Below are 16,127 nucleotides of genomic sequence, written 5' to 3'. Positions count from 1 at the left end.
AGCTAACTTCCACCCATCCATCCAATCTTCTTCTCCCTTATTTGAAAAGCTCACTGCATAGCCGTTAATTTTCACGTAGAGACTTTGTGAAAGAAGGAAATTATAGCTGTCATGATGGGATGGACCACAATTACTACCAAGTAAGGTCTATGAAAATGAGGCCAAGCACTGTATCACTGCATACTGGATTCTAAACGCTTTACATGGGAGGGATCCAGGTAGGACAGTAGAATGAGATAAGGTTCCTTAGGTCAATTCTTCATTTTACTTCACAAACTCTGTGTATACATGCATACATATCTATCTTTAGGGCCAAACATACACAAAGTTTAATTTCAAAAAGAGAAAATATACCTCATCCTATTTACCTTGCACTTAGTTCAAATTTCATAAACAGAAGATCAGGCCTTTCATTTCCTAATAATACAAATATTAAACAGGTATATATTTAAATAACTTTATAAATCAATGTGAATACATGCTCCTGAAAATGCCAAAGATGGAATAAGAATATTGACTGGTACAGAAATAAACTTAGAAAATAGGAAGTTACTGGCTCTTAATGGATGGCAACAATGCCTCTGAGGGGGAAAACAAAAGACAAGAAGTGGGGAATGGGGGTTCTCAGTATTTGGTCACCTATAAGCAGCAATGTACAGGATAGAGTAACAGGATAGTAACTAGGAAGCCAGCTTTTGGCTCACTTTCTTACAGTTAAAGATGACTAGCAGGCAAATTAGTAGAACCTGGAAAGTAATATCACAGATTCTCAACTTGACAATTCATTATTATAGATTCCAGAAGTTGATAGTGAACTACAATATGCAGACTATATCTATGAAGAATGAAGAGCAATTTCATAACATTTAAGACAGATGCCTGATTCATTTACAAATTCAAAATTTTTATCAATAAGCTGCTATATTCAAGAGCCTATTCATAAAGTACTGCTACAATAAAAACTGTCTGAAACATTTTCTTTTACATAATTTGAATTTCTTCCAGTGGAATCAAGAACATTTTGCAATAATACTCAACTTAAAATTAAAAAAAAAACATTATTTTCCTATATGCTTTGTCTTGGATATTATCAACTAAATTCAGGGCTTAATGGGGAACCCTAAATGATTATCAAATGCTTTAAAATTCCTTATTTATATAGCTCAAAATGTATTGTTAAGCAAAATTCAAACCTTTGATTTAAGCTTCAGAAGTTAGCTAAATTGTTCATTGTTCCAAGTAACAATCACAATGTTATTTTATTCAGTATGGTGAATATCTTATGAGAGCATGTATTAAAAAGAATATAAACATCTTGAATACCAACTTATAAAAGGGTATTCATTAGGGTCCCACATTTTACTTTATCATATCTATTATTTATGTGACAAATCACCACTGTATTACATTACACGTTGAGTCCTTCAAATCAGAGAGAGTTATATAACTAACTGTATATGTAAGCACAGATTTTTAGGACACTATTGAAATGACTGCTTTTACAGAATAAATATAAACTTTTACAACTCCATGAAATAACACACCAAAAATCAAACCCAACTAAAATAACAGTTTAACAGCACAGCTAAGCTTTTTTGATCATTAACTATGTGCCATGAACCTTCCTAGGTAATTTATGTGTATTATCACATTTAATTCTCTTAATAAACTACAAGGTTATAGTGTTTTATCATCTCATTTTACTTGTGAAGAAACTACTGCTCAAAGAGTTGACGGCCACTCAGAGAAGAACCAGGTCTAGAATCCAGATCTTTGCCTCCAATGGTAATACTCTTCATTATAAACTTTGTTTACATCGCTGTCAAAATATACCAACGCATGACATTAAAAGAAAAAATTCAATAATTAGATTAAAATAAATACCTATGCTTGTACAGAAATTATGCTTTTGCCCTGTCAAAAAACTAAATAAAATTAATACAAACCAGAGAATCGCGCAGTAAAGAAAAATACAACTTTCTCATATAGGGTTGTATCTATTAATCACTTCAATCACTCAAAATATGTTCACTGAAAGTCTTCCAAGTCACAGAGATTATTGGAGATGTTGAGGACAAACAGCAGGGAACAAAACAAAGTGCCTGCCCTCATGATGCTTATATTTTAATGAATACAAAACTAATAAAAGGAAAAATATTAAAATAATAAATTATAGCAATAGGCTAAAAAGGGAAAACAATTATGTTACCAACTCAACAACTATTCTTAATAAAATCTGTGAAAATACAAGGATTAGAATTATTCTTCCCTATCATGAAGCATATACCTTTGAGCTATTTCATGAGTTTGTAAATTGTATATTACTTATAGCAATAATTATTGCCTATAAAAAAAAATCAGAAAATAAAATCTGCCCTGTAGAGACACAAATGAAATCCACCACCCCACCAAAGTCAGTTTTGTAATATTTGTAGATTGATTTCATGGACCACACATACCTCCAGTCTTTGAATTCCCCTTTAAATAAATTGCAACATCTTACCTGTACACTAATTAGAGTTAAATAAAATTGTTGACGTGTTCATTGCATATCTGAGAGTCCCATTTTCCCTTTTAAGAATGTTAGCCTATAAAAGTACTATCATTATTCCCATTTTACAGAAGAGGAAACTGAAACTTGAAAAGGTTAGGTGATTTGGGACACTTCCCTGGTAGTGCAGTGGTTAAGAATCCGCCTGCCAATTCAGGGGACAGGGGTTTGACCCCTGGTCCGGGAAGATCCCACATGTCGCAGAGCAACTAACCCGTGTGCCACAACTACTGAGGCTGTGTGCCACAACTACTGAGCATATGCACCACAACTACCGAAGCCCGCACGCTCTAGGGCCCACGTGCCGCAACTACTGAGCCCGCATGCTGCAACTACTGAAGCCCACGTGCCTAGAGCCTGTGCTCTGCAACAGGAGAAGCCACTGCAATGAGAAGCACACCACAACGAAGAGTAGCCCTGGCTCGTCGCAACTAGAGAAAGCCTGAGCTTAGCAACATAGACCCAACGTAGCCAAAAATAAGTTTTAAAAAACAAATAAATAACTAAAATAAATAAAATAAAAATAATAAATAAATAAAACATATTATATTAAAAAAAAGGTTAGGTGACTTGCCCAAGTTTGTACTTGCCCAGCTTTGCTTATTGCACAGCACATTCCCTAAGCCACTACGCTATGCTAAGCTAAAATTTAGACTATTTTGTTTTTTACTTTCTCTCAAGTATCTTGTTGCCAAAAGTACCAAAGAAAACAGGAATACTCTAGAAAAGCTTGTCTTTAAAAACATGGCAGTTGACAGTACCACTATTTAATTTAAATGGCAAACACCATATTCATTGCCCACCCAACCAAACAAATGAGACATTTTTCTCTCCCAGAAAAGATCTGACTTTATTTTTCAGTTCAAATAAATATATTAATTAACAAGACATTTATTTTTAAAAGTTCCTGAAACCTAATTACAAAATAGAATGAAAAGGAATGGAATCAAGGCAAGAATTTTATCCCCTGAATGAAAGAAGATCCTGCAACTTGTGGTTTTCCTTACTGAAGCACTTGTTGCTTTGCTCTTAGGCAGGAGAGATACAATCTCAAACTGTGCCCATGTTTAATGTCATACTGCAAGACAATGTACCACATTAAGGTTCGTAAGTGTAAAAGGTATGCTTTCTTTCATAAAGTGGATAGTTTATGATGTGTAGGTGTAGATTTGTACTAAACAACCTCAGAGCACACCTTAACTACTGAGACAAAACTAAAAGCATGTTTTACTAACAGTGGCAAAAGAATCCCTTAACACAAGACAAAAAATAAGGCTTAAAGGACAAAAAGCAGAAAGAAAAGATGACGGAAAGAGAAAAGAGGAGGGGGAGATAGAAAGGAAGAGAGAAAATATAGGTTTTGCTTTACATTGAATCTGATTTAACATAGAAGGATGTCACAAACACATTAAAAATATCCTTCAGGAAAACAAAACACTACTTTCTTCACCTTAGTTTAGCTACTAAAATCTTTCACAGTCTTATTCAACAAAGAAAAAGATTACCAAAGAAGGGAGGTGTTAATTCATACTTAAATTTTTCAATTGCAAGGAGAAATTCACAATTTTAATAGTCAATTTTACTTTGTAAGACCTAAGTTACTTAAAATTATTCATTAATCTTAAAATTGGCACTAAAAGGAACCTCCTTTTTAGTGACATAAAGGTTTGACAAGACTCTGTGTTGTATCACCCACTGTCTGCCACATCCTGCTCTGATATTTATAAATGTAGTTGTGCTATTGACAGTTCTGCAACTGCTCCAGGTGTAAGGCATTAGAAGGGAGAATTCTCTTTGATCACTCCAATGTCGTTTCTTCTCTTTAGATCTAAGCAGTCTGCACTGTTCCCAGATTCCGAGATATATCTACTAACATGCCTTTTAATCTCTATATAGTTTTTTCAGGTGAAATAGGTCATAAAAAGAGATAATCAGAATAATATTTATTCATACAGGAAAGCCACATAAGATTAACTATTTTTTTTTAAAAAAAGGTCTACAAAAGAAAACATGAGGCTCTCAATTTTAATTTCTAAATACTATGACTTAATTGGAAATGCTACATGGTTCTTAAAATATCAACTTTACAATTCTGCGTTGAACATGTTTCTATTCATTCAAACATAATTGTATAAACTTTATAAAAAATGTTTTTAGGTATTCAATATACAAAGAGTTTGGGAAAACTTTAAAACACAATTCTGAAAACTGATTCATTACTTGATGTTTGTAGGAAAAAAACAATTAAAGCACCTCTCCCCCCTCCACACACCCCAGCAGCTATCCTGTATAAAACATAAAAATACTGGCACAAGACAGTTTTCTCAAAATTCCATTAAAAACAAAACAAAAGCTTGCTTAAAATTTCACTAGAAGTTAAACATAGAGGCTTATCTAACTGTGAGAGAGGTGACAAAAAGAAAGATTGAAAAGTCAATAATGAGAGAACCAGTGAGGAATTAGAAGTAAGGATGTAAGAATTCAAGTGACCAAGAGAAACGTTTAATACTTATGTGAAGAAAAGAATCAAATCTATTACTGATGGATTTATATAAATGATTAAGGAAGAAAATTTGTAATTAGGAACATATTTTACTTCCTGAAGAAAAATGGAGGAGAGAGGGCTATTTGGCAAGGAACATATACACATTTAGTAGTTTTTAATAAATGATTTCAATTATAGCAAAGAATGAATACTATTTTATCCCTAAGATCTTTGCTTTAAATGAGAAAAATATACTTTATTTAGAAAAAAATGGCAGTTACTAAAGTAATAAGAAAATGTTTACTTTTTATTATTGAATAGCAAATCATAAAAATCCATATAGCTTCAACACTTTGGGGGAGGAGAGGAAGAAGAAATAATTGATTCCAACGATGATCTACTTATACTTCAGGTAACAAAGACTGAGAAGGCACTTAAAATATTTGATTAGCTGCCCAGAACATATGCAAAAATGACTAATTTTTAACAGGAATAGAACATTAGAAAGATCAGTAAATCAATTTGCAGGAAACTTAATAGTGAACTTATATAACTTAAAACAATATAGGAATACCACAGGTAGCTGGTCATGAGGCTTCTGAAAAATACGAGTCAGAAAAAAGCATATACTGCAATGGAGCAAAAAGATATCCAAACACCAAAAAAACTGCTGTCCCTCAGAAGCATGAAGGAAAGAGTTGGTTTAATTTGAACTGTATTAAAAATGATGGCTACTTGATTCTCTCTGACAACCTCCAATTCTTCCCAAATTGAAGCAGACTGTAAAAAGTGGAGAGAGTATGTGAAAGGCTACTCAAATCTAACATATATGGACAAGTCAAAACTGAAATCCACTAAGGAAGAGAGAGAAATCTCCAGTAAGGAGAGCAATCAGAAGTTTCCAGTTAGAAGACCTGGGTTCTAATTCTGATCTGCTTAGTTACCAACCATGGCATTTTAATCTAATTTAATCAGAATCCTTTTCATTAAAATGAGATCACATCTTTTTTCCTATCTCACAGGCTGTTATGAGGCTCTAAAGGTTGAGAGTGTATACAACAGTATAAAATAAAGATTGCAAAGAGGTAATACAAATAAGTTAAGTAGGTAAGGTTTATGAAAACCAATAGCCCAGCATAAGAATAGAAAACAATAGGTCACTGGCCTTAAAACAGAGTGACCAACTTTTTAGAATCCCAACACAGGAACAAATATAACAGACCAAAAAATACATAAATAATGATAATTATGGAGCAAATTGATGGGGTATGCAGCTCCAAACTGTTTCCAAAGAAGCATTAAAACAAAAATAAACAAAGCCCTACCAAGTACACCAACATATGTACTGGAGGAATTGCAGAAGAGAGAAAGGAGCAGAAAAAAATATTTGAAGACATATGGCCAAAAAATTCCCAAATAGATGAAATATATGAACCTACACATCCAAGAAGCTCAATGAACTCCAAGGAGAATAAACCCAAAGAAATTCACACCAAGACTTGACTAAATTATCAAAAGAAAGAGAAAGAATCTTAAAAGCTGAGAGAAACAATTTGTCAAGAGTAAGGGGTCCTCGATAATATTAATAATATTTCTCGGGCTTCCCTGGTGGTGCAGTGGTTAAGAATTCGCCAGCCAATGCAGGGGACATGGGTTCAAGCCCTGGTCCAGGAAGATCCCACATGCCACGGAGCAACTAAGCCTGTGTGCCACAACTACTGAAGCCCATGTGCCACAATTACTGAAGCCCATGTGCCTAGAGTCCGTGCTCCGCAATGAGAAGCCACCGCAGTGAGAAGCCCCCGCTTGCTGCAACTAGAGAAAGCCCGTGAAGAATTAAGGAAGAATTAAGACAGTCGCAGATAAACACAAAAGCTTAAGGAGGTTGTTAACAGTAGACCTGCCCTACAAGAAATGCTAAAAGGAGTCCTACAGACTGAAATGAAAGGACACTAGACAGTAACCTAAAAACATAAAAAAAATAAAGAACAGTGATGAAGGTAACTACATAGGAAAATATAAAAGCCAGTATTGTATATATATGCCACATCTTCTTTACCCATTCATCTGTTGATGGACACTTAGGTTGCTTCCATGCCCTGGCTATTGTAAACAGAGCTGCAATGAACATTTTGGTACATGACTCTTTTCGAATTATGGTTTTCTCAGGGTATATGCCCAGTAGTGGGATTGCTGGGTCGTATGGTAGTTCTATTTTTAGTTTTTTAAGGAACCTCCACACTGTTCTCCATAGTGGCTGAACAGAGTGAAGTAAGTCAGAAAGAGAAAAACAAATACTGTATGCTAACACATATATATGGAATCTAAAAATAAAAAAGGTCATGAAGAACCTAGGGGCAAAATGAGAATAAAGACACAGACCTACTGGAGAATGGACTTGAGGATATGGGGAGGGGGAAGGGTAGGCTGTGACAAAGTGAGAGAGTGGCATGGACATATATACACTACCAAACGTAAAATAGCTAGCTAGTGGGAAGCAGCTGCATAGCACAGGGAGATCAGCTCGGTGCTTTGTGACCACATAGAGGGGTGGGATAGGGAGGGTGGGAGGGAGGGAGACACAAGAGGGAAGAGATATGGGGACATATGTGTATGTATAGCTGATTCACTTTGTTATAAAGCAGAAACTAACACACCATTGTAAAGCAATTATACTCCAATAAAGACGTTAAAAAGAAACTTGATGTGCCTTTAAAATGGCCAAGTAGTGCCTGAAGAAGAAAATTAACGAAGAATTCTAAGGCAAAAAAAAAAAAAGCCAGTATTACCACACTTTTGGTCTGCAACTCCTCTTTTATTCCTAGAGGATTTAAAAGGTAAAATGAATTATACAATAATTATAAATCTGTGTTAATGAGCACACAATGCATAAAGATATAATCAGGAACAACAACAATATAAAGGGGGAGGATGGAGATATAAAGGGGCACAGTGTTTATGCCACTGAAACTCAGTTGGTACTATTCAAACTAGGTTGTTTTAAGTTTAGAATGTTAATTGTAATCCCCAAATTAACCAAGAAAATAACTAAAACACATACAAAAAAGTAAATAAGATGGGAATCAAAATGGTATACTACCAAAAATTTAAAAATATAAACAAATGAGTACCTGTCATGGACTAACTGTGTCCTCCCAAAACTCATATGTTGAAGCCCTAACCTCCAAGATTTCAGAATGCAACTATATTTGGAGATTGGGGCTTTAAAGGAGTCATTAAGTTAAAATGAGGCATTTATGTTAGGCCCTAATCTAATCTAACTGGTGTCTTTATAAGAATTAATAGGAACATACACAGAGACACGAAGTGTATGCACAGAAGAACAAATATCTGAAGAAGCAGCAAGAGAAGAAGGGACCCTGAAGAAACCATAGTAGCCAACACCTTGATCTTAGACTTCTAAGCTTCCTTGATCTGTGAGAAAATTAATTTCTCTTGTTTAAGCCACCCAGTCCATGGTTATTATTTCAGTACTTAACTGAAATTATATACTATTCTGTATTATTTCCTTTTCTGTTACATAAGTGCTATTATTTAAATGAAACAATATGAATAATTAACAAGTGGCAATTAGTAATAATTAAAAGAAGGACTAACTAAACAGTGTATGTATGGGAAAACATAACAATCATTTCTTTTGTTTAAATAAATATAGCAACTTATTTTAACTTTTTAAAACTCTTTTTACGTATTTAAATTTCTACAGGCCATATTGTATGTTCTTAACATACATAAATATAAGATTTTTAAAAAGAAGAGTAAGTACAGTTGGATTAAACAGATGTTACCAAAATTTAGAAAAAAATAACAATGACGTGTTCCTTTTTGTCCCATGAAATAAAAGAATATTTTAACTCTGTGTGTTTCCTTTCCAATAATACTTCTTTGAACTGATTAAAACCATAGGATACCTTCTTTAATGTGTGGTAAAACTGAATATAGTTAAAAGTAAATTTCACTTTGACTTATGGTTCTGCTGTTATCTCCACATTCTTGGTGTCAGTCCAACATGATGACATCAAGCTAAACATTCTTTCAACAAAAGCATTTGAGCATGGAATACTTAGGATTTTATTTACTAGCAATAGCAGGCATTTAGATATACAAGAATTAGTTTCTAGCTCTACAAAATATTCATCTACCTTGAATCTATCTAAATTCTTGTTTTGGTATTCCAACTGCTTATTCAATCATGTCCTTTGCATTTACAGATTCATTACATATACTATCCATGCCTAAAATGAACATTATTTCAAAATACTCCAAACCACAACGGTGATTGCAATTTCTGTTATCAAAGTTGGAGTCCAAGTAACTTACAGTTTTAGTAAAGACATTGAGAAAGCCCTATTTAAGTTGGCTGCCCTTCTATAGTAAACTTTCCCCCCTCCTGAAATATAAAGCAGTCATATTACACAAAAATGAATCATTTGTTTGTTGTATGAGTTTTTCCTAGCCTCCTTATGGCCTCTTCAAATATCATCAAACACTTTTGGAGAAATGGCATATAAATTTTTGTTTTACTGTAATCTTTCTCTGCATTCTCATCTTCAATGTATTGCCACATTAGATAAGGACATTCTTCTTGTCTCACATTCTAAAAATATTATACTGCAGGACATATTTTCTAGGTCCAGCAACAATTATAGCCATCTTTTAGGCACATGTCCAAGGAGGCTATCTCCTTCCATTTTTTTGAAGTCAAAAATCACATTAAGTGCATCTGTACTTTTTTAAAAAACTGAAAAGTGACCAAAAATGTTCACTATGAAAGCATCAATATCATAGGTAAGCATATCACATCCCTTTTTTTTTTAGCAGTGTTGTATACAAGGTGTACAGGATATTTAGAAGATAAAATATTTTCATTAATAAGTTTACACTGAATAGAATTTGTCAAAATTTAAATTTGCACTGTCTGTCAAATATGTAGATGAGAAAAGTCTAGAAATTATATTTGGACATGATATCAACAATACTGCTTTATGTTGCTTGTGGTTTCATTAAAATCTTCAAAAACATGTTTTAACAAATTAAATTATCTAAGAGCTAATGGGAACATTTTCTTGTTGACATGATTTGTCACATCACTTGATATATCAAAGTGTGATTGTTGGTAAGATCTGACAGAATGAGCTCTACATTGTCAATGTTAACCTTTACTCTTCATATGACTTCCAGTTCTTCTTTCATAGAGGTGATGATTTTTGCCAAGTAACATTCTCTTTCAATGTTTCAGCATATTTTTCCATAGCTACCATGAGAGTTATTGTTGTTAAACTACCGAACAAGGAAAAATCGATCTAAACCTGGTGTGATGTGGGGAAATTATCTTAAAGCCCTGGTAGACTCCAAGTAAGCAAACTATCCCAGAGGACACAGAACGGAAAGGGCCTACCAACCAAATTAAGATGCTTAACACAGATGTATCCATTTAAAACACACAAGAAGCAAGGGAGAGAGTTGGAGTAAGTTAACACACAGGGTGCAAACAAGTATAAGGACCACACTGCCTGAATGTTCAAACATCATCTGCTTTTCGCCTCATCTGCCTTCCCTGATGATGATGGTATCATTATGAGAACAGGGCCACAGTTTGAGCAAGGGGGCCTAAAGACAGGAGTCCCTGGGAGATATTAAAAATCAGGAACACTTTGGAAAAGAGCCTGAACAGCCATGGCTTTATTTGCCTTTCCTGGGTTATATGCATGTGGGGGTTAGAATGATAACATAGTAAGTTTCACTAATGAGTGATCTTTGGAGAAGTGAGCCTAGTGGTATATGATCATAATATGGTCTTTCCATCTCTTTCTGTGTATCAGTAATACTCTTGTTTGTTACAACACAGGTTTTCTTTATTCTGTCTTTAGCAGTCTTACAGGTAACAAACTTACTTGCTATTTGTATTTAACAAATTGTATCAACTTTGCCTGTTTCCCAAGCTACTTGTTTACTTACTATCTATACTTAAAATATCCTATGAGTTTTGCCTCAGTCTTAAAACCTACCAGGTTACTATCTATGAATTTCATCTACCTTGTTATTATTCTTGTCTTTACAGAAGAACTGAACTATTTTCAAAATACCTGTAACAAAAAACACGTATTACAGGTGGCATATGCTAACGAAAAACATATAGAATTAAATGGTTTATGGGGACTTCCCTGGCGGTCCAACAGTTAAGAGTTTGCCTTCCAATGCAGGGGGTGCAGGTTCAATCCCTGGTCTGGGAGCTAGGATCCCACATGCCTTGCACCCAATAAACCAAAACATAAAACAGAAGCAATATTGTAACAAATTCAGTAACAACTTTAAAAATGGTCCACATCAAAAAATTTTAAAAATCGTAAAAAAAATGGTTTATGAATACTTTGATGATGACTGAATTCTTACTCTTATTCTTGGCCCTAATTTTAGATCTACAGTTCACAGCACCTAGCATACATTCAGTTAGTGTAGCCACACTGAACTGGTATTTGTTGTGCAGTATTTGCTTTTTCAGTAACCTAGAGTGATAGAGAAAATGGAAGACTGTAATCCAGTTGTTCTCAGAGGTGAAGGAGAACATAAATGAATAAGAAAAGAAGACAAAACCCCAAAATCAACCAATCAAGTGCATTAACAGAAAACAAAAACCAGAACCTTCCCGGATGGGCTGTCCCTGGATAGACTTCTTAAACAGCGTAAAGCTCAACCTCGTTCATTCACCACAATAGATTCAAGCAAGATTATATCAAGATTGTTCGCTCTAAGGCTCTAAATATTTTATCACATTTTACTTAAAATTTAGATGACATAGCTTATGTTACCAGCTACTACCTAGCACAATGACTAGCACATAGCAGATGCCCAACAAATATCTGCTTTATGTACAAAGGAATCAGTTCTTCCTATTAATGACTGCCAAGGAAAATCTGAAGAATTCTCCTTCTAAAGAAAAGTACTTCTAAAGGAATGTTTTTCAAAACTCTGTGGTTACCCGAGTCATAAATTATAACTGGGCAATTATGTAGTTGAATCATCAATCAGATGTAAAAGAAAAGCCCTCTCAAAATAGTAGGGGAACTAAAAACCCAAACAAGATGTTCAACTGAAGACTAGATTGAAATAAGTATTTTTATGTGAATAAGAGCCAAAAAACTGGTTGTTTTGTCCATGAATGGGTAAATTTACATTCTGTTAAGATGAAGAAAATTCAGAAAAATGGGGGGGAAAAAAGCTCTTTCCAAACTTTCCAAACTTTCTTTTGAAAAGTAGGATAGGGACTTCCCTGGTGGTGCAGTGGTTAAGAGTTTGCCTGCCAATGCAGGGGACACGAGTTCAAGCCCTGGTCGGGGAAGATCCCACATGCCAAGGAGCAACTAAGCCCGTGCGCCACAACTGCTGAGCCGGCACTCTAGAGCCCGCAAGATTGCTGAGCCCACGTGCCACAACTACTGAAGCCCGTATGCCTAGACCCCGTGCTCTGCAACAAGAGAAGCCACTGCAATGAGAAGCCTGCGCACTGCAATGAAGAGTAGCCCCCGCTCACCGCAACTAGAGAAAGCCCGTGCACTGCCACTGGAGAAAGCCTGTGCGCAGCAACAAAGACCAACACCGCCAAAAAAAATTAATAAATAAATAAATTAATTAAAACAAAAAGAAGCATAATTTTTTAAAACATTCATTATCTCATAAATCCTTACAACTTCCACCTGCAATAAGCATCAACCTCCATTTACAGGTGAAAGGCCCATAAAAGTTGCTCATGCTTTCATAGCCAATAAAGTGACAAAGCTTGAACTCAAACCCAGTTCTAATGGACTCCCATGGCCCCAAGAGCAAGCCCATGCTTTTGACTTGTTATGTCGCCTCACTGATTATTGAATAAACAAATGAAATTTGTAACTTGAATCAAGTTGATATCACTCCCTTTTGAAGCATTCCTAGAATCTATTTTCGATTTATTTTTAAATGTAGTAAAACAGGTATATACAAAATTTACCTTTTTAATCATTTTAAAGCATACAGTACATTTGCATTGTTGTACAACGATCACCACTATTTATCTCTACAACTCTTTTCATCTTGTAAAACTGAAACGCTATGCCCATTAAGCAGTAACTCTTCATTTCCCCCTCCCACAACTCCTGGCAACCACCATTCTACTTCCCATCTCTATGAATTTGACTAACCTAGGTACCTCATATAACTGGAATCATCATCATTAGTCCTTCTGTGACTGGGTTATTTCACTTAGTATATATGCTCAAGATTCACCCATATTGTAGTATGTGGTAGAATTTCCTTATTTTTTAAGGTTGAAAAATATACCATTGTGTGCATATATCACGTTTTGTTTATCCATTCATTCACTGAAGGACATTTGGGTTGCTTCCACATTTTAGCTATTGTGAATATAATGCTGCTATGAACATGGGTTTACATGTATGTCTTCCACACCCTGCTTTCAATTCTTTTGGGTATATAACTTGTCTTAGTCCGCCCAGGCTGCCATAACAAAATATTATAGACTGCATGGCTTGAACAACAAAAAAAATTTTTTTGGAGGCTGGAAAATCCAAGACTAAGATACAGTTGATTTGGTTCCTGGAGAACCGAACGCTCCCCCTACTACCCCACCTCCACATGAAGACATAGTGAGAAGGCAGCCATCTACAAGCCAGGAAGGAGGCCTCACGAGAAACCAGACCTGACAGCACCTTCATCTTAGATGGCATCAGCCTCCAAAACTGTAATAAAATAAATTTCTGTTGTTGAAGCTAACCAGTCAGTGGTATTTTGTTACGGCAGCCTGAGAAAACTAATACAGAAGTAAACTGTCTTTTTTCCATTACCTGAGCTCACAAAGTGACCACCGGAATGTTAAACAAACAAACAAAATCAGCTGACAAATACAAAGACCTCATCTCCTCAGGCCACTACACACAATATTTTACAACCTACAATATTTTAATACTATGATTAAATTTGAGCTTTGGAAGTATGCAGGATAATTATACAGTGTAAGTCTAAATCTAATAAAAGTTAGTTTAAAAAACCAGAAATTGTTCAACCTTTGTTTGTCAATTTTCCACTTCTCTGGCCCATAATTACAATTCAAAGGGAAAGCATTAATCAATAAAAAAATCAAAATGACCTGAGTCCATCAGAGTTGACCTTTGACTGCAGTTAGTGGGATTTTGAGCTAGTTTACAAATCGTAGAGGCAAGAACCAGAAGTTTGTAAAGCTTTTTCATGTCCTTCATAATTGGAACTTTAAATAGAACACTAACGCTCCCACTTAAAATTAGGTCACGCTGGTAACTTGTAGAGTATACGTCAAAATGAGTTTATCCAATTACCCTCTGGAAGACGTATATAGATATAGACACAGATACATAAATTTATACATACATACATACAACTATGTAGATATATAGGTATATATGTATTTATATATACAACAAGAAAACTTATAGTATCTTGTTGTAAGAATTCCATTCTAAGTATTACATGAAATGCAGAAGCCATAAAGTTTAACTATATTTAAAAAAACTAAGAACTTTGGAAAAGTAAAAGACATGATAAGCAGAGTTAAAGTACAAATGACAAATAAGGAATATTTAGAATTTATAGAATAAAAAAGAATACTATCTATAAAATATGCAGAATTTCTACAAATCAATAACATGAAATATAAAATAATAATCAAAGGATTCCACAGGAAATTAAGAAGAAATGAATAATAAACATTCAAAACCAACAGAAATATTCTATAGCAACAAATATAGATTGGAATTATTATGCACAATGACCAAAAGTCTAGAATCATTCTGAATCCATTTCTTTATCACCTTTAAAATAATTAACCAACCTGGGCCACTTTAATTGAATTCTGGGTAGAGCCACCAGCATGATATTCAACTTTGAATTTTTTTACAAGTTCATCAAACCTAAAAGGAAATCACAGTAGAAAAAAGTAAGTTAGCATTTGTCAGTTGTCACAATGCAAATTTTTCTGATTAGAAGTTCGTTAAATCACATTTAGTGAAACTTTTTGAACTACATAATTATGTTGAATAAATGAATTAAAATGTTGTATAAAAAACAACTTTGCTAAATTTCCATACTTAAGAAATTTTTTCCACAAGTGTACAACTATAAGAATTTAAAATATATAGGCTGACCATAATTAGCCATTAAACTAAACAGAAGATAAAAATAACTTTATAAATTATTATTTATAAGCAATGCATATCTTCCTATATTAAGTACTGAACTCTAAAATCCTTACAAATGTATATTCTAATAAGTTCTAAAAGTTTTAGATATCATAAAGGCTATTACTTTATAACTTAAAGAATTGGGAAATTACATTCGGTTGTATGATTCTAGGAAAGTTGCTTAGTGACACAATTTCTTTATCTGCCAAATATAGGAACAGAGAGAGATGAACTGAACCTTTGATACTTCATTACTTTGGCATCTGATAAAAGCTAGAGAACTTCTCTTCAGGAAAATACATATACTAACTATACATAAAACTTTTCATACAAGATGATCCATATAAACCCCTAAATTACACGTACCCAGACAACGGGCTATGGATACTGATTCTAATAAGTCTCAAACCACACAGCATTTTAATAATCCAGATCATAAGTCAATATTTCCTACTACATGTCTCTAACATGTTAGATGCTGTCAGAGATAACCAAAGGGCATATGTATAGACTTTAATTTCAAAGGATTTACGACCTTGGAGGGAACAAAAGGATGAATACACATGAAAAAGAAAAATTTTAAATACCAAGTTATCAACCAACAAAATGTATGCAACGTAGACAGCAAGTGCTACAGAAGATCAGTCAAAGAAGAGAGAGATTGGGATGTGAATAGAGTATTCAAAAAAGATGCCAATCTTGGAAAGTATTTTCAAAACTTTAAATTTTTAAGTATGGAAGTAGATCTTTTTACTCAAATTAAACATTTCACAGAACTTCAAAATATAAAAAGAGATAAATACAGAAATGGTTACATCAGGAGTAGGAAAAACACAGTTATTATACCCACTTCCGTACTTCCAAT

General features: G+C 34.2%; 1 protein-coding gene across 9 annotated transcripts in view; it reads right to left on the bottom strand.

Moving 5' to 3' along the window:
• The window catches only part of ADK (adenosine kinase), a 484,687-nt gene that overhangs the window by 293,138 nt on the left and 175,422 nt on the right, over window positions 1–16,127 (bottom strand). For all 9 annotated transcript variants that reach the window (XM_060126259.1, XM_060126256.1, XM_060126254.1 and 6 more), the window contains one exon: window positions 14,914–14,992. In XM_060126259.1, coding sequence (XP_059982242.1) covers window positions 14,914–14,992 — 79 coding nt within the window. The remainder of the gene's footprint in view (window positions 1–14,913; window positions 14,993–16,127) is intronic.

This window comes from Lagenorhynchus albirostris, chromosome 16, assembly GCF_949774975.1.
Source record: "Lagenorhynchus albirostris chromosome 16, mLagAlb1.1, whole genome shotgun sequence".
Lineage (NCBI taxonomy): Eukaryota > Metazoa > Chordata > Mammalia > Artiodactyla > Delphinidae > Lagenorhynchus > Lagenorhynchus albirostris.
Note: the sequence above shows the minus strand (reverse complement) of the source record. Positions and strands in the feature narration are given on the sequence as shown.